The sequence below is a fragment of the Gadus morhua genome, chromosome 3, assembly GCF_902167405.1.
Source record: "Gadus morhua chromosome 3, gadMor3.0, whole genome shotgun sequence".
Taxonomy (NCBI): Eukaryota; Metazoa; Chordata; class Actinopteri; order Gadiformes; family Gadidae; genus Gadus; species Gadus morhua.
In genome coordinates, this window is record NC_044050.1 from 23194456 (window position 1) to 23217997 (window position 23542).

The 23542-nt window shown below is 47.4% G+C and overlaps 1 protein-coding gene and 1 pseudogene across 2 annotated transcripts in view; both read right to left on the reverse strand.

Annotated features, from left to right (window-relative positions):
• The window catches only part of ccdc40 (coiled-coil domain 40 molecular ruler complex subunit), a 16229-nt gene extending 10290 nt beyond the window's left edge, over positions 1 to 5939 (reverse strand). The window contains 9 exon segments of the mRNA XM_030352375.1: positions 329 to 451; positions 1539 to 1646; positions 1648 to 1694; positions 1991 to 2210; positions 2627 to 2710; positions 2974 to 3086; positions 4991 to 5084; positions 5390 to 5503; positions 5847 to 5939. Of these exon segments, the coding sequence (XP_030208235.1) occupies positions 329 to 451; positions 1539 to 1646; positions 1648 to 1694; positions 1991 to 2210; positions 2627 to 2710; positions 2974 to 3086; positions 4991 to 5084; positions 5390 to 5476 (876 nt within the window). The 5' untranslated portion in view covers positions 5477 to 5503; positions 5847 to 5939.
• A 151-nt stretch (positions 5940 to 6090) lies between these two features.
• LOC115540019 (testis-expressed protein 2-like) lies at positions 6091 to 22867 on the reverse strand (annotated as a pseudogene). Its single transcript, XR_003976090.1, has 12 exons — positions 22708 to 22867; positions 19968 to 21578; positions 19085 to 19286; positions 18156 to 18503; positions 17494 to 17762; positions 16433 to 16591; positions 15425 to 15524; positions 11113 to 11236; positions 10036 to 10149; positions 9247 to 9456; positions 8492 to 8612; positions 6091 to 8134 (listed from the first exon to the last, which is right to left on the reverse strand). The product of XR_003976090.1 is annotated as a testis-expressed protein 2-like (transcript).
• Positions 22868 to 23542: the final 675 nt, after the last annotated feature.

A 23542-nucleotide genomic window follows, 5' to 3' on the forward strand; every position in this document is an offset into this window, starting at 1 on the left:
ACACACACACACACACACACACAAAAAGAGATTTACAGATACTGGTCATTCAAGGAGGCCCTTTAGGCCAGTTAGGTAAATTGCTTATTTTTACTAACCCTACCTTTTACACCAGACAGGAGTCATTGGTGAACAGTGGAACCCAAACGTTAAGGTGAAGAACAACAATCTAACGGTGGGGTCTCGAACCCGCCATCTCCGGCTCTGGAGACTGACTCCTTATCCATTAGGCGCCACTGGGCCATGTGGTTTGAACGTCCCACGGTGTTTCCACCCCTGCACTCCCTGGATGCGTGTGAAGCAGGCTCTCGTGTGTAGCGTGACCCACCTCAGACAGGGTCTCGCTGACCGCCTGCGTCTCCCGTTTCTGGGCAGCGCCCTGGGCTTCGTACACGGCCGCCTCCTCCGTCACCCTCTCCAGGTCTTTGGTCAGACGGTCCACGTACAGGTCCTGCACACGGCGGGGAAAGGCAGGCCACGTCAGCGGGCCGGATGAGACAGGCGGAGGGCCGCGATCCCGGGGATACTCGGCACTCATTCATGATCTGCTGCTGTGTGGGTTCCAGTGCTCCGTCTCAAGGCTTCTTCCATTCGATTCTGGGCTTACTTCCTCATGCCTTTAAACTAGAGCTGTCAGTTAAACGCGTTATTAACGGCGTTAACGCAAACCAAATTTAACGGCGTTAAAAAAATTATTGCGCGTAATTATTTTATTAAAAAAAAAAAAAAAAAATCTTTTTTTGGCTCAAAACAAAGAAGCAGTAGCCTAACTGTTATGTTCAAATTATATTTGTTCAAAGCAGTCGTTTATTTGCACTATAGGCTCTTTTTTTGTATCGTCCTGTTTTGATCAGTATATGCCAATGTTGTTATCAATAGAAAATCATTTGCACAAGGCAAGCCGATGCACTTCATCATGTTGATAAGAGAATTAAAATGAGAAGAATTATGGGACAAAAAAATCAAGGGATATTTAGCATAGAAAAAGAATTTGCGATTAATAATAGTTAACTATGACATTAATGCGATTAATCACGATTAAATATTTTAATCGCTTGACAGCTCTACTTTAAACGTATAAGGGTTAGCACGGTGTCGTGGAATGGACCCAAGTGAGGTCAAAGTCAGCTTTATTGTCCATTTCAAAATATGTGCCAGACATACAGAGGAATCAACCGTGCATTTATCACCGACCCACGGTTTAATAAGAAGGTGATACAATTTGTATATACTAATAAGAACAAAGGATAAAATTAGGTCAAATACGATTTACAATAAATCAATTCTAATTAAAGCACAAGGTAAGGCAAACAAAACGGTGTTGTACATGTGAAAATAAAATCAAAACTAAATAAATTGAAATAAATTGAATGTCTAATATGGGGAACATTATTTGAACATTATTATTTAAACCTTTTTTGAGAACTGTAACCATTGAGTGCTACACGAATGACCAGACTTTAACAGACTTAGCCCCCCATGCTGTCCGCGCTAACAGGAGACCCGCTGGTGTCACCTAGAGGGAACAGCTCACCTGCTTGTACTTTGTACAGCTCCGCCTGGCTCTTCTCGGCCTGCGCCTTGCGCGTGGCGTTCCTCATGGCCTCGATGTCAGCACCCAGCTCGGTGTTCACCTCCTGCATGTAGGAAGAGGCGACGCAAGAGGTTCTCCTTCTCCGTCCGCAGCGTGGAGACTACAGAGGAGGAGGAGGAGGGAGGGGGGGGGGGGGAGAGGAGGAGGAAGAGGAGGAGGAGGAGGGGGGAGGAGGAGGAAAAGGAGGGAGGAGGGGGAGGGGGGAGGAGGAGGAGGAGAAGGAGGGGGGAGGAGGAGGAGGAGAGGAGGAGGAGGAGGAGGAGGAGGAGGAGGAGTAGGAGGAGGAGGAAGAGGAGGAGAATTTCACAGCAGAACAAACACGGTAATTAACAACAAGAGACGCGACATGTCAAGAGAAGGGAGGCGGGAGGGTAGTGGGAGGTAGTGGAGCCTCACCCTGGCTCCTCTCCTGGGCCACCTCGCTGGTGGTGCGGCTGTACTGCTTCTTGACCACCTCCAGCTTCTCCTGGGCCTCCCGGCGGTCGGAGGCCATCTGGGCGGAGGTCCGGTGGTGGTCCTCCAGCTGGGACTGGCGCCGGGCCAGCGCCGCCTGCACCTGGTACACCTTCTCCCCCAGCTCCTGCACCCCCTTGGCCTCCGCCTTCAGCTGGGCGTTCTGGGTGGAGGGGGAGCCGGGTGCAGACAGGGACAGGAAGGTACGGCCATTTATTTATTTTATCAATTTAAATTAATCTAATTGTATTTAGTTTAATTATTTAGTCATTTATTTAATTAATTTAAGTGATTTAATTTAATTTGTTTTTTTTAATTGTATTTATTAATTTCATTAATTGAATTGTAATTGTGGTAATTAATTGTATCTTATTTAATTGTATTACTTATATTATATTAAAGCAGTAAAACCAAATTACAGTCTTTACATTTTTATTTTAACATTACTTTTTAAAACAATTTCAGAACATTCATACACACACACACACACACACACACACACACATTACATATGACAGATGACTCCCTAGTACAGCAGGCCCTTCCCAGCCATACAGTCAGCCATAGAGGGGTTCATACCTTATCCTTCAGGTCCAGTTCGAGTCTCTGCAGCTTCCTGGTGAGCTGGTTCTTCAGAGCGTTCTGGAACCCTCTGACCAGAGGCTGGAGGCAGACAGAACCTTCGCTCAAACCACACTTCAAGCTGTGCTCTTATTTTCTCCTCAGCGTTGTAGCTGTGTAACCAGCCATTAGTAGACAATATCTACCGCATAAACGCAAGCACTCAGATACACATAATTCAATAAAAGGACTATTTACAATCTACTTTTTCCATTTTAAGGTTATCCACAATAATAATGAAACGTAATCATTCAAACACGTTCTGGAAAGTGACAGATTATTTCGGGAGTGTTTGTAATGCTAACATGGTCGGGGTCAAGAATGATCTTTTCTTCTTCCTCGTCCTCCTCTTCCTCCCTGCTCCCCTCTGCTGTGGGGAACCAAGGGGTCGTTTGATCTTCATCAACATCGTCTGGCTCTCAAATCCAGAGAGGGAACAGAATTTTAACGTTTCAAATTCACGATCAACCCTGCTCTCAAACAAACGAGTCTCTCAGTGGCGGCTGGTGGAATTTATTTGAGGGGGGGCTGAACGTTTGCATTACAAACCCCTGTAGGGGGGTCTGGGGGCATCCTCCCCACAAGAAGTAAGCACAACAACCGTGAGAACTTGTGCTCACGGTTGTTTTGCACATATTTGTGACTAGACCATGGCTGACATGTGATAACACCATGCCTGGGAGCACCCAGCATTGCTTTCATGGAAAATGGAATGCACCTTGCAGTCCATGCTAAGTTCGAAAAATACATATAGTCTAATAAATAAATAACAAATGTGGCCAGACGTCACCCAAGGTCCAAAGGGCCACAGATATTAACATCACAGTTATTTAACTCTAGAGGATAATCAACATCGAAATTGTATTACTTTTTATTGAGTATAACCATTATTGCATTTTTATTATATTATTGTTTCTACTTGGGTCTAAAAGAAATCTAGAACTGAAATATTATTTTGTAATATAGTTAATCAGGAGAGGCCTGTAGCCTTTGATTCCCTTAGTTCAAAAGGTAAATACTGACATGGATGTTTAAATATGTAGTTTATATTTATTTCAAAGAGACTTTTTGTTTATTATTTATTTTGCAGATATTATTTGACTACTGCATTATTTGTGTTTTAAAGAAAGCATGGTATAGGTCATACCATTTGTCTTAGTCAGTGGAGCAAGTAAGTTACATATTATTTAGTCTTTCGGCCTGTAGTATATAACAAAATGAAGCAACTGTTCCATATTTCTAACTGCATTTGAAGTAGACATTGAGACTCACCAAAAATGGACACTATAGGACAGTGATCATGATTTGTCTCAATATCAGAATAACAACAATGGGTAAAATAGCAATGGCTGGTGGAATGGCCATAAAGTAGGTCTGTATATGCAGTGTAAGCTTGTCCAGGCCCTGCAAGTCAGGATGTAGGCTATGAATCGGAATGAATAGTAGGTAAATAGGTAGTGGCCATCCCCAAATGCATCAGAATACAGGAAATCCCTGTCTACTGTGCCCCACCAACATCTTGACACCAGCCGCCACTGGTCTTAGTCTTGATTGCACATCTGTTTTGTCATAGTTGACGACGGCAAATGTAAAAAGCTACATCTTCATGTCGATATGTTTATTGTTGTCACTTTCACTTGTCACTTCTTGCCATTAATTAAATTATGTGGCTTCGTTACCTTCCATTTTGGGCTGATAATTTGAAACAGGAATGGTGTTTTACAGAACTTTTCGTGTTCAGTGTTTCATTTGGCACTTATTATCGGCTACTTACCCTGTAGATGCTCGAGGGTCATTCTGTGCAACTCAACCAGAGTTTGGCACTTTAGATTTTGACTTTAGATTTTGATAGTATATCATTTTAAAGAACTAAAGTCGGTCCCCTGGTGCTGTGCTGTTTGTGGTTATGTAGCCACTAAGGAGAGGTGCAACTGAATGCGAGAGGATGATAAATCACTCAATTGACCTCTGAATAACTCGTCCCCCTCACTTCTGAAGTGATGTCTACGCCCCTGACTGTATGTACACTGAATAGGTTTGCAGAGGACTAAATACAATATGCACAATGAAGGCCTGGTCCCACCATAGGTTTGCAGAGAACTATATAAAGTACACTTGAAAGGGGTGGGGGGAGGTTGTGAGATTCTGCAACCAGTGTCCATCTCAAGGGAAATACATATAGGCTGCCACTGCCGCATCTAACAATTTCCAAGCCTCCAAGGATCACTCGCTACGACAGGGTACATTTTTGGGGGACATAAGCATTAGACCTCACCCAACACAAGTGTTGACTCAGTATGGTAGGGTTAGTGGAGAAATCACCTGAGAGGGGGGGTACTGCATCCTCAGGCCTGCCAGGCCTCTCGTCTGGCCCAGGTTCAGTCTGTTCTCCATCGGAACTATCACCTAATGCATCCTGGGACACGTGCAGAAGAATCTCCCTCTACTAGTGTTTCAAAACAATTTACACATAACTTTACTGAGAAAGTAGTACGTATATGTACGGACACATGTGACACACACACACACACACACACACACACACACACACACACACACACACACACACACACACACACACACACACACACACACACACACACACACACACCACACACACACACACAGTATAAAGGCGTCATTCATGAATATATGCTGCACATCAACCCGTGGAAATGCGGCCTCTAGTGGAGAAACCAGAACGAGATGGTTTCTCCGTACCGTTTCAACTGGTACGTTGCTGGGGTCCTGGCCAATAGCCTGCTCCATCTCCTCTCCTTCCCCCTCGCTGCCTGGATTCTCCATCATCAGACTGCCTGGCTGTGAATTTGATGTCTAAAGTACCAAAACAATTGGAGTTATCGGCGACGTTGAACTTTTCACAGCTACCGATTCTGCAGAAAAAGCGATGAAATGTGCCTTTATGGCTGTTGTTCAGACTCTACGATAATTTAGACAAATTAAAGCAGCTCTACCGCAACTCAAGGGGTTAATAAACGGAGAATCAGCCGCTCCATGCCGCAAGTTAAGATTCCCTTAACCTTTTCCGTCAGCTAAGCGTCGTAGTGAACGCCAAATTACTATTCATTGCGCCAACACTATTATCATGGAACTATGATTTTGGGTTAATCCATAACAACTTAGATCAGAAATATAATATTAGTCTTAATGGACTTACCAACTGTAAGGAAATAAAGGGGATCAGGTTGATGCGCTGCTCTGTTGCTACGCAACCGCAAACTTCCGTCAGGAAACCGTGGCGCCCTGCGCTGACGGCACGTGACCAGCAGATGGCGGTAGAGCGTGAGGCTTGGAGGGCTTTGTATTGAAATTAAACAATCCCATCCCAACAAAGTGTGTTGACACCTTTAATATACCCATTGCAGCATTCAGCCAAACAATGAAACACTCAAACGTAGCAATTGAAAAAAAAAAAAAACTTTTTTTTTATTTAGAGAATTGTAAGTTCTATAAACAAGAGGCAGGTACAATAATCATGATAAAGTTGACAACATCCTGAACATTATACAAGAACAACATACATACAACAAAATCATAACCTAATCTTTGAATACCCTCATTAAATTAGACGCAAACCTAAAGAAGAGCCAGGCTGACGTAGTCGATCACAGAACACGTAAATCAATAGTGTCAATTTTCACAGAAAGGAAACGAAAGCGTCGCTCAAAACGAACAGAAAATGCAATTAACAGAACAGTTGTAAACAAATTCACTGCTGATATTATTGTGCATTGTAACCATTGTCTTTGAAGCCTGCGTCCAGAGGGTATGCGTTATGAAACACACGCAACAATGAACGTCTAATGGAATAGTGTTAAGAAAAACCAATACAAAAAAAAACGAATTATATTATTCTACACAGTATGAACCATAAGGCAATGTAAATGTGGTTAAATTCCTTTAAGTATAATACATCACATGACCAGACGGAATATTTTAAACCGTTGTTGGATTAGAGTGGTTGAAAATACACCTGCCAGTTTATTAACATAAATTATATTCCTTTATAAATAATGATACCTCCTGGTTGGAACAACGAACTCATATTACTAAAACGATAACCGCCAAGGAATGTCTAACATCACATCTTTAGAAGACACATTTCATTGCGTCAACCAAACCCCTTGCTAATTACGCAATCATCCGCATGGCCCAATCGAACTCTGATTGGTTATAAACATCCTTATTTGCATAAATTACAAAAAACCGAAACGCCCAGAATACATTCAAAAGGTTGGCCTTGGACATACTTTCAATCAAAAGCACATTTGCCCCAAACGAAAAAATCCTAGTCCTCATACGCGGCGGTCATCGTCTAATGACATCATATTTACGGTCTCCCGAAGACACACCATTAACCATCACTTTGCATCGCGGGGCTTTTTATGACGTGCACTACTCTGTATGTGAGGCACGCAGAATCCGATGGCGTGGAAACTTTCGGGGGAAAAAGGGAATTATCTTGGCAAGTCGAGGGCTTTTCGGGTGCGTGGCGTCACAGCATGAGTTAATACTGCAGGTTCACACCTGATCAAAGACTACCGATGGCAGGGGGGGAACGCACAGGGTGTTCCGCGTGAGACACGGCACACTGTTACATTAGGTGCCTCCGCATCCAGTGCCCTTGACTTAACACACGCGAGGAATTCTTTTTTTCCCCTATATTAATTAACCGTAGGTAAGCTTGTTGGACAGATACCGCGGTTAACCCATTGCTCATTTGAACCGTTCCCACCTGCGGCTCCCTGACGAACCCTTAACAGCACCACGGTACGCGTCGCCCAGCCGAACGAAGGACATTTGGTCCGTTCATCTTAAGACTGTAAGGTATCTGGTGAATGCGTAATAAAGTCACGTTGTGTTCACGGCACAGGTGTTGTGCTTAATGTATTCATATCTCATATTCTCATATGATGATCTATATATATATTATATATATATATATATATATATATATATATATATATATATTCCCTTCATCAACCCACGCAATGATCACTTCTAACATCAACCTCCAAACCAATAGGTCACGGTTATGAAAAACAAATCCTTCACAGACAATTAACCTTTACCTTTGTCAATAAGGAAAGGGAGTGCAGAGCAGCAAGCAAAACAATGGCTTCACTTCAGTGTTTTCTTGGGACTGAGCTTTAGCAAAAAGATACACCGCAACATCCAGACTCCTCCAGGATAAAAACCCTGCTCGGCGCTTTGGCTCCGGTTCCCCGCCACGGGGTACGTCCACACCACAGAGGACAATACTGTAAACCCGTCCCCCCTATACTTCTTCAATGCTGGTTGGCGGCTCCGTCGGCGGGCCTGAGAAGGCAGGGGGGTGGGTCAGCCGCAGGGGGGGCCAGGGGACCCCCGAAGGTACGGGGGTCCATGGCAGAGTGCATGATGGTCAGCCAGACGTCGTCCATGTTTTGGCATGACCAGGATTTTCTTGAACAGAGAGAGACTGGCTAGATTAGCAAATGTTTTTAAGATCTGTGTCTGGTGTACATGAGATGCCCTTATAGGTGGCGACCATACAAGAAATAAAGTTTGAGAGAAAGTCACGTTCTTGGTCATGTTTACATCTTTTCATGTTGCAGTCATTTGGAAAGATCAATCGCTACTTTCCCTTTAAAAGAATTCAGTAATTAATTCGATGCAATGAGTGTTCGTCTTCAGTTTGTCAAACTGCCCAGCAACGCCGACCCCACCAGGTCGCTTGGTAATGCGACTCAGGATCTAATCCGCTACCTCTGGGTAGATCTGGATTTCGTTCTGATTTGCCTATTTGATGCTGGAGCTTACCTGGAACTCCTGGTAGAGTTTCTTCTCGATCCAGTCGGTGACGTGGGCGAAGGTGACCTCTCTCTCCCCCAGCTTGGGCCGGGCCTTCAGCTCCAGGTGAGGAGGAGTGCGGAAGCCGTACCTGAAGCACGGAGAGGTTCACCGTCATCAGACAACCAACCTCGTTAACACTACATAACATGGTGCTTAATACAAAATGGCATTGGAGGTGTGGGTTACACTTGATTATTAAACAGCTCTTCTAAATGCTGTGGAATGCTCCGTCCATTTGCATGGGCCTTCACAACTTCCGGCGGTGAATTGTTTTTTGATAATTCACCGTTGCTAGGCATATAATGACCGCTGTCAAGAAAGTGGATTTTTTTTTGCCGTCTTTCATATCACTCCGCAAGAAGTCGGTAACTTAGCAACCCCAGCGTACTCGGTTGCTAAGCATCGTCAACATCTTTGGCAGACTATTTCTCTGCTGATCAACAGTACGAATGCTGGTAACAAATTAATTTGTAAAAAGACACTGAGTGAAGTTATTTTTTCGTTTTTCAGGGTGAAGCAAGACGAAGCAATACACTATGTAAGGGATAAATGCCGGTCATTATCGGGAAAATAAGCCCCCGACAGGGCGAAGCAATACACTATGGTAAGGGATAAATGCCGGTCATTATCGGCTTATTTTCCCGATAATGACTTGGTGTATGTATGGTGTTATGTAATGTATGTATGCTGTACATCCTGGCACTTAAAGTAGCACGACATACCATATCCTGTCTGTGGGGGGCGGGGGGATGTTGACCGCCAGACGGCCTCGCAGCTCCTGAGCCTCCACGGTCAGGACCAGCGGCGTGTTGGAGACCTCCTCCATCTTCTTCTTGATGAACTCCGTCTCCGTGGCCTTCTGGAAGTACTTGGACTTGGTGATCTTGTCCACGAACTTCATGATCTTGCTGGGCTTGTGTCCACCCACGAACCTGCGGAGCGTGAAGTGAAACCCGAGTGTGAGTCAGTGCGGTTGTGGCGAAGACATCCGTCAGAAAAGATTGAAGGGGCTGTGATTAATGCACACCATCGCTAATGGCAACTCCCACCCACAACACACGCACAGCTACAGAGCTAGCTTGGAAAGAATACAAAAACCACAATGTTTCTGTGGGTCGTTACCATGGGGATTACCTGTTTACACCAAAACGCTCGGGCCAAAAACCCAGTCTTTTCGTCAAGCGGTTGAACTCAAGCTGGAACAGTGGGTTTACTTCCACCCTAATTATAAGCCATTCTTGCACTTCAAATATTCATCATTTGCAAAAAAAATGTTTTTATGAAGCATAAAGTCATAAATTTATGATATTATGGGATTGTAAAATTGTTTGATTGCACCTTGTTTCAAAAGCTGATAAAACTCCAGGAACTCCTTTGCTTGAATTTCGAAAAAAGCAACGGACAACAACTGCACACCTTGCACACGCATCATTCTCCGTGCGTGTGAATGCTTTCGGACCCGGACAGCTGCCCAGAACCAGGACGGTTGTGTGCCTGTGTGGGATGCCTACCCTTCAGCGCCCATGGATTCGGAGGAGAGCTCAGAAGGGTCTTCCTCATCCGACGAGCCCGCGCTGGAGGACTCTTCATCACTGTCAGCCAGGCAGTAGGCACGCGGCCTGTACCTGTGTACACACACACACACACACACACACACACACACACATGTTGAGGCATTAGACAAACCATTGAGATAGCCTTTGGAGGGCATTCTCAAAGTGGAACTCCATCGCCGTGACAACCAGCAGTAATGAATGTTGATGGATCAAGACCGATAGATGATAGATTGTGTAGCATCCCAATTGGATTATATTCAGTGTTCTCTCACAAGAGCAGCACAATAATAAACTATTAGCGATAGATGCACTGGGCTCGCTTGCAAGTCACTTAATCAATTGGGAAGCATGAGAGAGACAAGGCAGCTTGTGTAACCGATGAAACATTCTTTAATGTCATTTTTGTTTCTAGAATTGTGTGCCTCAGTTAGTATACTAATAAAACTTCAAACATACAGAGAACATTGCTGATGGACTGTGACGGGAGGCAATGGAAGCTGATTAAAAGATGGAAGCCCTGAGCGAAGCCCTCAAGGAAGATGAAAAGCAACCGGAGAGTTTATGTTGGTAATGGAAAAGGGAAAAATAGAATTCATAGAAAAGACCCGAGTGGCACTTACCGAGGGCACGATCGCATCCGATTAACATCCACGCAAAAGGTTAGAATCCAGGTCAGAGTGAAGGCAGGAGAGAACAGAGAGGCGGGACAGAAACAGGAAATTAAGGTTCAAGAGATCGTGGGGGGAGGAGGTCGTGGGGGGAGTGAGGAGGGGGGGGGAGGGAGGAGGGGGGGGGGGGGGGGGGGGGGGAGAGGAGGGGGGGGGGAGAGAGGAGGGGGGGGGGTTGGTTCATCTTTGCATGAGGGATGAAAAACCACAAACAGAAACAGCAGCACCTAGCTTATTTCCGGCGTGAAAACCCCAAATACTCAGTCAGCTGCTTCCCCAGCAAGCATGCAGTTACTAATCTGCAGGCGGTGCAGGGCTGTAGATTCATGGGTGGTGGGTGTCTGATTGCCGTGCTGCGCCTTACCCGTCTTTGCCGGGCTCTATGCGCAGGGCGTCCTCCTCCTTTCCCAGCCGGATGAGGTTCATCTTGGTCTCCAGGGTCATGAGGAAGGAGCCACTGTAGGCGATGTCCAGGTCAAACCACAGGCCTGAAAGGGGGGGGGCGGGGGGGATACAAGCGGAACACCGAGTTAGAAAGGTCCATGGACACACGATGGGAGGACCCCAGGTAGTACTGGTGGCTTTAGTTTGTGGTCAATGATTCTCAACTGGATCTATAAAGCGGTTACACAATCAAATACCTCTCTCTGCCCTTTGACCTCTGAGGAAGGTCAGGTAGTAGTAGGTTTATTATTATCCCAAAAAGGGAAACTTGGTTTGTAGACAGGTAAACAGATAAAAGCATACAACAAATACTTTAAGACATCAACAACGACTAATGTACATAAGACGCACAGGTAACACACAACAGTAAATCTGGAATTCAGAAGTGTGCTGATTTAAGGAAGGAGTGTATTGCCCTGGGTAAAATTAGTTTTTGGTCCCATCGCAACTACAAAGAGGGACTCTGAATCTCCGGCCTGAGGGGAGAACCTCAAAGTTGGGTGGCTTTTACAAAGTTGGGTGGCTTTTACATATTGAGTTGGCTTTACGGACGACCTGTTCCTCGAAGGGAGGTCAAAGGAGAGAGGGAGAGCTGGACATGGTGCATACTAGCGGTAGGGTGGGGGCGGAGGCACGTGAAACCATTTTGTGTGTACTTTCATCAAACACACACACTTGATCACATGCTTTGCATTACACCAAAAAATAACCAGTTGATTGGGCAATCTTAAAATGGGACTGCATTTCCTTGAACACAAGGGGGCAGTGTGTACCGACACATCCATCCCCCGGCATCCACCCTCAAAACAGAACAGTGATCCGGGTGGAGAAGAGGGATCGACTACTGGATGGGATCACTGTCCAGTGATCCCATGCACCTGCATGTTGGTGTCCTATGCACCTGCATGTTGGTGCAGAATCCCGCTCACCTAACCAACGTGGTCTACTGTACTAGTGGTCTCCCATACTGACTAGCAAGCATTCCTGAACGAGCATCCGACAGAAGGACGTGGCAGACACCAGTGAGGTGGAGGGATGAACAGTCAGACAGGGCAGTAAGTGGGTGTGTGTGTGTGTGGAGAGGAAGGGATCAAACAGCAGGGTTCTCCATGCCTGAACCCACCCAGGACCTCCCACAGAGATATTCACAGAGAGAGAGAGAGAGAGAGAGAGAGAGAGAGAGATTCACACACAGAACAAGCCAAAGACACAGATATAGAGAGATAGAGAGAGACACAGACAGACAGAGACGCCCCGAGAGTCTGCCAGCCTAATGGAAGGGCTGAAGTTGTGTAGACTAGGGATGGGTGCCATACGCACAGCAATGGAGTGCACATGTGAACACACACACACACACACACACACACACACACACACACACACACTAAGAGGTTATTGATTGGATGTGGGCTAGAAGGCTCTTCCAGGAAGGCGCAGGCTCGGCCGGAGAACACGAGCCGCCCACAGGACCAGGGCCCGGCCCCCTGACGCAGTGGGTAGGCACCCTCATGAATCCAGCCGCTCCCCGACCCGTCACACAGGGCGCTGGTGACAACACAGGTTCACCGCGGAGCTAACCTGCTTTTATTATCACGAGCGACAGTGCGAAGAATTCAACTGAGGAAAAAAAAAATGATACCGACTGGTGCTGATTTATTATCAGCACCAGCACTATATTCTTAAAAAGGTGACGTAATTGCAATTCGAAGAACCACTCAGGTTTTTCTTTCAGGGGAATGCCATTAAAAGCAGGCCGCTTTTCTCTTTATTTTATTGCACTTGACACCAACAAAATGGTGGCTCATGAGGACTGCGTGGAAGTGCTCCAACAGGCGCCGCTTGCCTCTCAGCAAGAGGTCCAATCAATATCCGCTCGTTACTTGGCTCACGTTGCGTACCAGGGTGACACACACACACACACACACACACACACACACACACACACACACACACACACACACACACACACACACACACACACACACACACACACACACACACACACACACACACACACACACAAAGAGCCCTGTGGGCGAGAGAATAAGACCTGAGACAGAGAGAGATTAAGACCAGAGACAGAGAGAGAATAAGACCAGAGACAGAGAGAGAGAGAGAGACAGACAGAGAGAGACAGAGCGAGAATAACAACAATATAATGTTTCTGGTAAAAAAAAATATGAAAGATCGTATTGGTGAACATGCGGAGACGCGGAGACTTGCCAGAGGAGGAAAATCAATAACAAAGTGACCATGAGGTTGGGGGAAAACTCAACACCTGCTGGACTTCCACTGCATTCTAAATGCAGCTGAATGTTGTGCCGACCGCAGCAGGGAGGACTCGGACCACTGCAAGGAGCGCTGGAGGTAATGAGGCAGCACCACTCATCACAGCTGAGCCTCTGTGCATGAGGCATTGGGCTGAAGTCCGTACACAGGGAGGACTCAAGGACATTTTAATTTATACCAGCATAAATACTGCTGCAATGTGTGTGAGAGTGAGCATGGGAGTGAGTGAGTGAGTGAGGCCTGGGCAACAATTGACAGCCAATTGACCAATTTCAGGGACAAATATATGACTGACTGAAGCACTTGAGTGCTGAAGTCAATTGTACTGGGCATTTGCTGCCAGCCAGCCCAATACCGTGGTCATGCAAGTGGAAGGCTCGGTCAAACTATTTGACAGATTGCATAACCTGAATAGGAACATGATTTTTATAAAGGGTTTGTCGATTCAATTGATAGGCGCTCTATTGTTCCGTAGAGGCCACAGTAGTCAAAATTCTGTCATTCCAATTTTTATATTATTTATTATTTTATTAAATCTTTTTATTTTTTTGTGTATCCCCAGTGGAACAATGAGCCTCGTTTAATGGAGGAACATTACATTTTTAATGGATTATTCTGGCAGCGGTAAACTACATTCACAATGTTTACATCGGGGATGGCAAAGCCTATGTAAACGCAAAGTATATTAAACAGTTCTAAATAATAAATCATGTAATACGACTCAGGAGTCTGGCTGTGCATTACCTCTTTAAGCCCCCCATCTCTTCATTTTTGCAGTGCTTTCATTCAGAGTGACTGCAGAAACACGCTATTCAGGAGCAGCTAGGGGGGGGGGGGGACCACTGGCTCATGGATGCCTCTGGATATTGAGGATTGAACCCAGTACCTTTTGAGCCTGGATGTGGACCACCCGAAGCACCAAGCGATCCTGACCTCTGAGTGGACCATCAGCACAGGACGCTGTCATGAGTGTCTCATTACGGAGGAGGTGACTTATGCTGGAATCTGTTTCCCCATTGTTGTTATTTAGTCAGAATCAGTGCATCTGTGTCCGTGCTAACCGTGTTAGGTAAAAGTGCATCTCTGCAATGTCTATCTGTGATGGGATTGGTTGACCTATGATTGGTTGTGTAAGAGGAAAGCTCCCATGATGCAATGGTTTATAATGCTCTATTGCACCGATGGCGAGATGGAGACTATTTTCATGGAAATGTCTGAAGGGTTATGTAGGTTCAAGTCTGAAGTGCAAGTGTATTGATAACAGGGTAAATCTCTGATAACCCATAAGCTGTTCTCCATCGGTCAAACATAAAACACTTTGCTCAAGATTTGTCCAGTTTTCCGTCTCTGGCCAGAGGTCAGTTTATACGCTGTTGTGTTTACCTTGTACGCCTAAGAAAGGGTGTTCAACAAATCAACTAATTCATCTTAAATAACCAATTAGACAATAGTCCTTTACTGATTCCACTGGCTGCTGGGCAACTATTAGTTCCAGTCAACACACAGTCAAGCAAAGCTAATTTGGCCACAGGACCTGATGTGTTGCATGGCATGTGTTCACAAATAAGGCAACATAATAAAGAATGATTCAGAGTGAAAGACAGAGCGACATCAAATGCAGAAATGCTTTCATACACGAGTGGTTCAGTGATAAAGATAGACCCTGTGGGTGGAACGCTGCCCTGTTCAGGATGTCACTAGACAACCCGCACATACACGCACACACGCAAACCGCTTAATGGGCCATGCAGACTTTTTTAAGGGAATGACTCATTTGGCACTTCTGATTTCATTCTGCATAACCGCAGTGTTTTCCGTGGGCTGATTGCGAGCATGCAAGTGAAAGTGTGTGTGTTCACCCACACACAGGGTTGTTCCGCTGGCTTTGACACCGTCTGAGTGCAGGAGTTCACGTGAGTGTTTACGGTGGCTGGTTCTCGTACCTCTGTGATCGACCGACGGCTGGGAGGCCCCGAGGATCCTGGGAGTGGCCACGCCCATGTCCAACTCAGTCAGGGTCAGCTCATTCATAAAGTAAGGCAACTGGAAGAGAGAACGGTATACAGGTTTCAATTTTTCGGCTATATAACCCGAAAACCCGATATCTGAAACCCAGATTCATAACAGACAAAGTATTGTAAAATGCCAAAAAGACTTGGGAGACGAGCAGGATTACATCTCTTCTACTACGTCATCTACTCTGGCGTGGATGAATCGACTGCTTCTCCTGGCGAAAGGCGGTTCTGATGATCGTAGCAGTGAAATGTCACAGTAAAAGTAGAGCACACAATCAACCGGTCCCATCCCTCTTTCGCTCCCTTTGAGTGGAAAGGGCTGACACGACCACAGGAATCTGGACACCCAGGGCCACACACGCACACGGCCGAACACAGGCCCAGAGCATTGAGATAGTGGAGGGGCCTGATTAGGATCAGGGAGAAGGAGGAGGGATGAATAGCCTGAGATCAGGTGTTCCTCTGCCTCCCTCCTGCTCCCCGGAGTCTTGTTTTGACACTCTGCTTCCTGTACCGAGCTGCACAATGGGTGGAGGCTGACACTCTCTCTGTAACGGGGTGTGTGTGTGTGTGTGTGTGTGTGTGTGTGTGTGTGTGTGTGTGTGTGTGTGTGTGTGTGTGTGTGTGTGTGTGTTCGTCCATACGTACGTCTCTCTCTGTGTACGTACGTGCGTGTGTAAATGTCCGTCTCGATGCTTGTGTCTTTCTGTGTGGTCACCACCAACACCACTACCCACTTCCAATTTCTTGCCTCGGCCTCGCATCACCTCCTCTTCATGTCGTCTGGCTTGTATTTGTTCCACCTGCCCGGTGTGCTTCATTAAACCATGCTGCTGAGCTTTGAGACGTGGCAGAACCCACACGAGGCCCACAAATACTGCACGGTGCCTCAGACAACCGCCTCGGATACAAATCTACGAGTCTAGGTTCACTCACCCGGATCTTGCTCAGCTTCATCTGGATCTTCTTGGAGACCATCTCGGCCCAGTGGGCCTCGCCCAGGAAGTCCCAGAGCAGGCGGCCCAGCATGGCGTTGAGCCAGGCCACCGGCTGCTCCTCCTCTGGGGCCGCGGGGGCAGGGAGAGCTCGGGGGACCTGGAGGGGCACGAGCACAAGAGCACTCCGGTCAGACGGTGACGCGCCGCTAGAACTGCGTCACAGGCAATAACCTTAATTTCCTCTGGTACTTCTTTGTTTTTTAGAAGCGCATGAACTTTAAAATGTTCGCCACTTCTCAGCGCAGAGTTGCGTTGCTCGTCAATGTCACACTTAGCCTCGGCAACCAATCAAATCAAAAAAGAGGCGGGCTTTCCTACTTTACCGCGTCTTAAAGTTCTGTTGCCTCAGCAAGGCATCTGAAAAGAAGTCTTCACAATATTCAAATATAAATCATTCCACAGGTGTGACGTGATCCTGCTCTACCATTAGGGGCAGGACAGTCTGACTCTAGCGGTTAGGATGCTGTCCCCAGTGTACCTGTAGGTAGATCCAACCCTATACCTGCTCATGAATGACATGCATCTTATCACTGCAAGTCCCAAGTCACTCGTGGCTAACTGACTAAATGGCACACTGGAACTAGAGGATGACAGGCTTCACTTTCTTGTTCATCATTATGCCGTGGTACCAAATCAGAGGAGGTACCACATCAGATTAGGTGCCACATCAGCGAAGGAACCATATCAGAGAAGGTACCAAATCAGAGGAGGTACCAAATCAGACAAAGGGCCATATCAGAGGAGGTACCATATCAGCGAAGGTACCATATCAGCGAAGGTACCATATCAGCGAAGGTACCAAATCAGCAAAGGTATCAAATCAGAGAAGGTACCAAATCAGCAAAGGTACCAAATCAGAGAAGGTACCAAATCAGAGAAGGTACCAAATCAGAGAAGGTACCAAATCAGAGAAGGTACCAAATCAGAGAAGGTACCAAATCAGAGAAGGTACCAAATCAGAGAGGTACCAACGGGAGCGGACGGAGAAGCTCCTGCTACCTTCTTGGCTGCCTCCGGGCTGTTCTGGGGGCTGCGGAGAGGCGAGCTGGCAGTGACGGGGCTGGCCCCCTGGCCAGGCATCAGGGAAGTCATGTAGACGCTGTAGTCCAGCAGGGAATTGGTCTTGGCAGTGCCCACCTGCGTGACGACAGAGGAGGAGGAGGAGGAGGAGGCCGGGAGTTCCTTGTTCTTCGGCGGAGCCCCCGGAGCCTCCTCGGTGCTGCCCCGGCGGCTGCTGGAGCTGAGGGTGCCGAGCGCTGAGGCACAACGGATATTGGTTACTTTTAGGGGAATCAGTCGATGCCGATATCAAAAGGCGACAACCAGTCACACACCGACAGTGGAGTCAACCATGCAAGGCGTCAGCCAGCTCGTCGGAAGCAGTTCCGGTGAGAGGTCTTGCTCGGAGACACTACGACGCTATAGCTAGGAGGAGCCAGGGATCTAACTAGCGACTCTCTGAGCCGCTAGGGTCGAGCTAAGCCGACCCTACTTTTAATATTAGAGATGAGAGTAAACATGCATCAACTTATCAATGGGAGTTCACGACACAACTAGAAATAATGCTTGTGACCACTCGTCAATATCATGCCCAAAATAAAAAAAGGAAAATAGAACTATAAACATGCCACATGGTGTTACTCTTACCATGTTTACTTCCTCCAAAGTCTCTGGCGTCTCTGGTCATCCTCCCTTGCCCTGCGCAGCCACCAGAATCCTCTGGAACCACTCCTCTTTCTCCCGACCCGTCCTTCCAAACAGATAGAGGGTGAGGTCCCCGACTAGAGAAGGAGGGCTTTCCCTTTCCCCACTGCCCTCCGCCCGTCCCGGCGGCTCTGTCCCCTGGGGGCGGCGGCGGCGGCGGCGGCAGTGGAGTCCTTGCTGGTGTCCGGCGCTCCCCCCTCAGCCCTTGGACATGAAGTCGTCCTGCTTGGCCAGCTGGATGCAAATGGCGGTACTTCTTGTTCCACAGCCGCTCCTGGCCATGATGGGTGAGGAACGAGGAAGACCTGGTAGAGGAAGAGGGAGGTGTACACACACAGCAATGAATTGAGGTCGATTTTATTCAGCAGATCCTTATTATCCATGGGGACTTCCAGTGAAATTCTGATAAAGATCAAGTGAGGCACCGGGATGAGGGCATGGTTGCTCATGGACAATTGACAGTAGGTCGGGGCGTTGGAGATCGAACCCAGTACCTTTGGTTGGTGTAGTTTAACACCCTAACTCAGAGATCTTCAATAGGGAGTCTGGGACCCCCAGGGGATCCGCAAGAGTTACTGCAGGGAGGTTCCCAAAATTAAACAAACCTTGTTTTATTCTAATATTAAAATTATGTAATGATGTATGGATAGCATTCTGGGCCATCGAGCCCCTTTTATACATGACACTATAGCCTCACTAGACATTTCCCTTTTCCCGGTTTACTAATCGACACAATTTTATACGATCTCTGCCCTAACCATGCAAGAGCCTGCCCTACAAATAAAACAATATTGTATTCTTCCTTTATACACACAAAAAAACCTTTACACAAAATACAAATCATCCGTGCACCACATGACCAGAGCGGGGGGGGTGGGGCAGGCACCTTGCTGTCGGTCAGGTCGTACATCTTCTGGCTGATGTAGGACACGTCCGGTTTGGGCTCGTTGTGCATCGGCTCTGCGCGTGATGTTGTGGTTGGGCTTGGACAGGCGCAGGGTGGAGCCCTCCAGACGCACGTACACCGACTGGGTCAGGGTGGCGTGGTAGGTCTCGGGGTCGTAGGCCGCGATCGCGTTCATCCAGCCCTGGAGGTCATCGGAGCGGAGGGAGGAGAGCAAGCAAGGTTTTGTCACTGAGCCGTTCAGTCATACATGGAGGTCACTGTAATATTTGGTATTTTTTGAAAAAAAATCAAAACCCCATCGTCATCATCAGCAATACGAAAAAAAGACGAGAAGGAGAGAGGAAGTTAATTCTGTAAAATTGTTGTTTGTTCTAGTCAACTAAACTTAGCAATAGGTCAGGCTATGCAAGTGGGACATTTAGGCTGGGCTTTCCCTTCATCCCTTCATGACATCATTTGGACTAGGTCCATGAACTGCGGGCTACTGGACAATAGTCTGCTGACAACTCCCTTGTGATGAAAGTCACGGTGAGCGTGAGAATAGCTGGATGACCCCATTGGTGGAACATAACCACAATGAATTAGAGGGTCAGGTTTTTCCTTTTGAGTCCTAATGGAACTAAATGAACACATGAACTGGCTAACTGGTTTCCCTTCATTGATGTATTATTCCTGATGGTTGAAGCGTGAAGCTCATTTTAAGACGGTATTAGACGCGTTAGTCCATCAGAGCCGTCCGACACTATGGACAATTAAATCGCAGACATCGTAGACATTAAGTGTTAAAATAAGCCCTGGACATTAGTATAGGGTGGCCTTCAATAAATGCATAAAATACATCATTAAGAACCAAAGTACTCACCTTAAAGAGATCAGGCTCTTTAAAGTTTAACTTGGCCACACTGCGCAGCGCCCTCTGGTGTTTCAAGTGTTTGTAGTCCACGGCCAGAAGGCTTTGGAACCCGGCCAGCCACACCACGCCAATAGCAACAAAGAAGCCCAGCGCGACCCCGAGCAGCAGTCCTCCAACGTAGGTGGGCAAGGGGGAGGACAAAGTACCCGTACACCAGCAGGGTTGACGATCACCAGGGTGTAGACGGGCACGTCGGGCCCAGGTTCGTCCGGCTCCAGCTCGTCGTCGCTGCAGGGCTCCGTGCCGCCGTCTGGGCGACGCCTTAGTCTGAGTGCTGCTTCTCGGAGTAATCGCTCCTGTCTCTGCGTTCCCGCTCGGCCTCCGCGCAGGTCTCAAAGTCCTCGGTGGACAGGATGCAGAAGTCCTCCTCCTCCAGCCTGGCCAGGGCGGACATGGAAACACATCTCCAGCGCCATGGAGCTCCCGGCCTTTCTGGGGCTCTTGCCGTTGTTGTCCGCAGAGGAAGGGACGGGGCCCTCGGTGCTGCAGGAGGCCCCGCTGTTGGGGCTGTCCGAAGTCCCAGTCGCCGCCCTCCTCCTCCTTGATGCAGTAGCTGTTGTTGTTGCTCTCCAAGTGGCTGAGCGACGACAGGCTGACATGTTGGCGAGCTCGGAGGAGGCGGCCTTGGAGGCCCTGTAGTTGGCCACGCTGCCCGCCCACACTCTTCTCGTCCATGATCTTGCTGAGGATCTGCAGGGGCTCGTACATCACCTCGGAGAGGCGGCGCTTGGTGTCCTCGATGCGGGCCTCCACCTCCGAGACGTTGAAGAAGGAGCGGCTCTCGTGGACGGTGAGCGGGGAGGAGGGCGCCGTCTTCGATTGGCTGGCGGAGGGCGCCGCGGTGCCGCCACCGGTGGACATGCGCGACTGGGTGAACTGCTTGAAGAGCTGCAGGTTGAGGCGGGAGTCGGACGCGCGGGGGGCGGCGGAGGGAGCCGAAGACCCCTCGGACGTGTCGGAGGACAACGACTTGACCAGCGTCTTCATGAGCTGCCTGTGCTTCTCCAGGAGATGGGAGGTGGAGGAGGTGGAGGAGGAGGAGGAGGAGGGCTCTGCGTCGGACGACAGAGACTTTATCATGCTGAAGGGGGGCTTGTCGATACAAGGGAGGCTCACCGATTTGGTCGGCGGCGAGGACGAGGAGGAGCTCAGGACCTTCATCTCGGCGGGGAACGCCAACGTCGTTCTCTGCCTGCCGGCGAGCGGGGGAGGGGGTGGGCGACGACTCAGGGAAAGCAGCGGCCGCCGCGTCCAGCAGTGCCTCCTCCAGCATCTCCTCGCCGGCCTCTACAGCCGTCACAACTCCAGGGCCATCCCGGGCAGCCACGGGGGCGCTGGCCCAGTGAACCTTGTCGTCGTCGTCGTCGTCGCTGTCGTGCTCCCCGGCATCGACCACCCGAGCGGGGTGAAACGGATGGTGATGGCCTCCCGGGACAGCGGGCGCTGAATGTGGAGCTGGGAGGCCGCAGAAGGCACCGGGGGGGGCATTGTGGGGTGAGCGGTTTCTGCATGGCTAGAAGGCTGCGTGGTCATCGCAGGGCTCCCACACAGCTACAATACCTGGGAGGAGGGAGACAGGGAGATTAGAAGGCGTGGAAGCAGTAGGCCCACATGGTACAGTGAAACAGGGGCATTTAGTTCTCAAAGGCCAGTTTTATCAGGTTCGAGAAGGCGTCTATGACATTTCAACCACATACAGATTTCACGATACATTTGTGCATTTCACCCGTACGCTTAATGTAAATTATTCTGTAGCGACAATGTATACAGCCTTCCATCTCAGATCAGAAAATGAGTCACCGGGCCACGATGGATGACTTTGCTGACCACAAAGGGAAATAAAAAGGGAAATCACGGAGGAAAAGCATTACTTGTGTTGTCATGTATGACAAGGCAAAATGGTTTACCTGCACCAGGTAGGCATTCTAAATGAAGACAGTGATCATTCCCCCGATACAATTCCAACTCAAAAAACTGCTGAGAAACCTTAATATACACAGTTAAAATATTAAATTAATATTCTGGCCTACCTGATTAACAGTTTCACAGATTTACAAATAGAGACCTGAAACAGAGAACTGAAACTCGCCTTTCAGTCAAATTAAAAGTGGATTGGAAATAGAAACAAAAAAGGTTTTAGTGGTCCAAGAATAGCCACTCATGGAGATCTGCTCAAAGATCTAGATCTCTGAGCTGGCCTGAGAGATGGTGCTTCAAACAGGTTCTAGGATTAACAGCCCGAAAGTGGGAAACTGGTTCTGTGATAAAACAGAGTCTTCCTTTGAATATGACACCAAGCTTTGATTAAAAACATGCAAAGGTTGTCCCACTTTTTCCTGCTTGTTTGTTTGTGGATCTTCATCTTCGTTGCTGTAAAGTTATGGCACACACATAGCTGGGTCTCACCTTACCGAATATATCGTGACTTAATTTCAACATATAAATTAATATATGGTTATTTCAGTAACCATTGCACTCTTAAGAACATGAGACGCAACATTTTAAAACTGGAGGGCTGACATAGATCAAACATAGATCATAGAATAATGTTAATTTAGATCATTTACCAATGCATGGCATCATTCTCTCATAAAGAAAAGTTAAACAGTAAGACGGCATAAATGAGTGTGATCACCTGTTCAAACTCGTAAAGTCTCCAATTACCAGCCCTTAACAACCCCCCACATACCTCCAGGTGGACTTCTGTCAATGATTGTCCTCACTGACGTGTTAATGTGTCTTGCTTTATGACATATTACGTTCAGTACACATGAGACTTCTTAAATGCAAAAGGCAGAAAAGAGTACAGTTTCAAACAGCCTTTTAAAACAGTTTCACTGCCTCCCCGAAAGTCAGTGCCTTCCATCATGTGAAAGAAATGTTGCCATAGGGGAGTTTTAACCATAAACGGGAACTAGTTAACACTGGTTAACAGATTGGGTGGCTAGCTCGAAAAACCTGAAGAAAACAAAGCTTAAAATATTACAACTAACCAACAATAACCATCACAAATGGGAAACAAGATTAAAGTCTCTCTGCTGCATTCGAGGTAACAAACCCTTTAGTTATGTGAAGGGCAAACAGTCATTTTCAATCAATGAATTAAAAAACATTACGGGACGTTCAAAAGCCTTGAACAGAAACAACTTTCCAACCGTCTGTGGTGAACAGGCTGATCCATGGTTTAGTTTGTTGAATTACAGATTCCTTCATGTATAATGCATGGCCGGTCAGACAGCCAGAGTCATACATCTGACCCGCTACTGTGCTGCCCAGTAGTGCCATTTCTGTAGTACAATGGCCTATTGTTAAAAAACCAATGGTCACGGGTTGAAGTTCATGATTAAAATGACCTATTTATACAACATATTGGGGTAGGATTTGGGCCATCTGTCATCCTAATAGTCCATGCGGATACCCTAACACGCCCTGTGTTGAACGCTTCAGTAGCGGTACAAATAAGTGCGGAACTGATAAGTTATTAGTCAGCGATACTTGTGCTTCCCTGCAAATGGAAGGCCTTG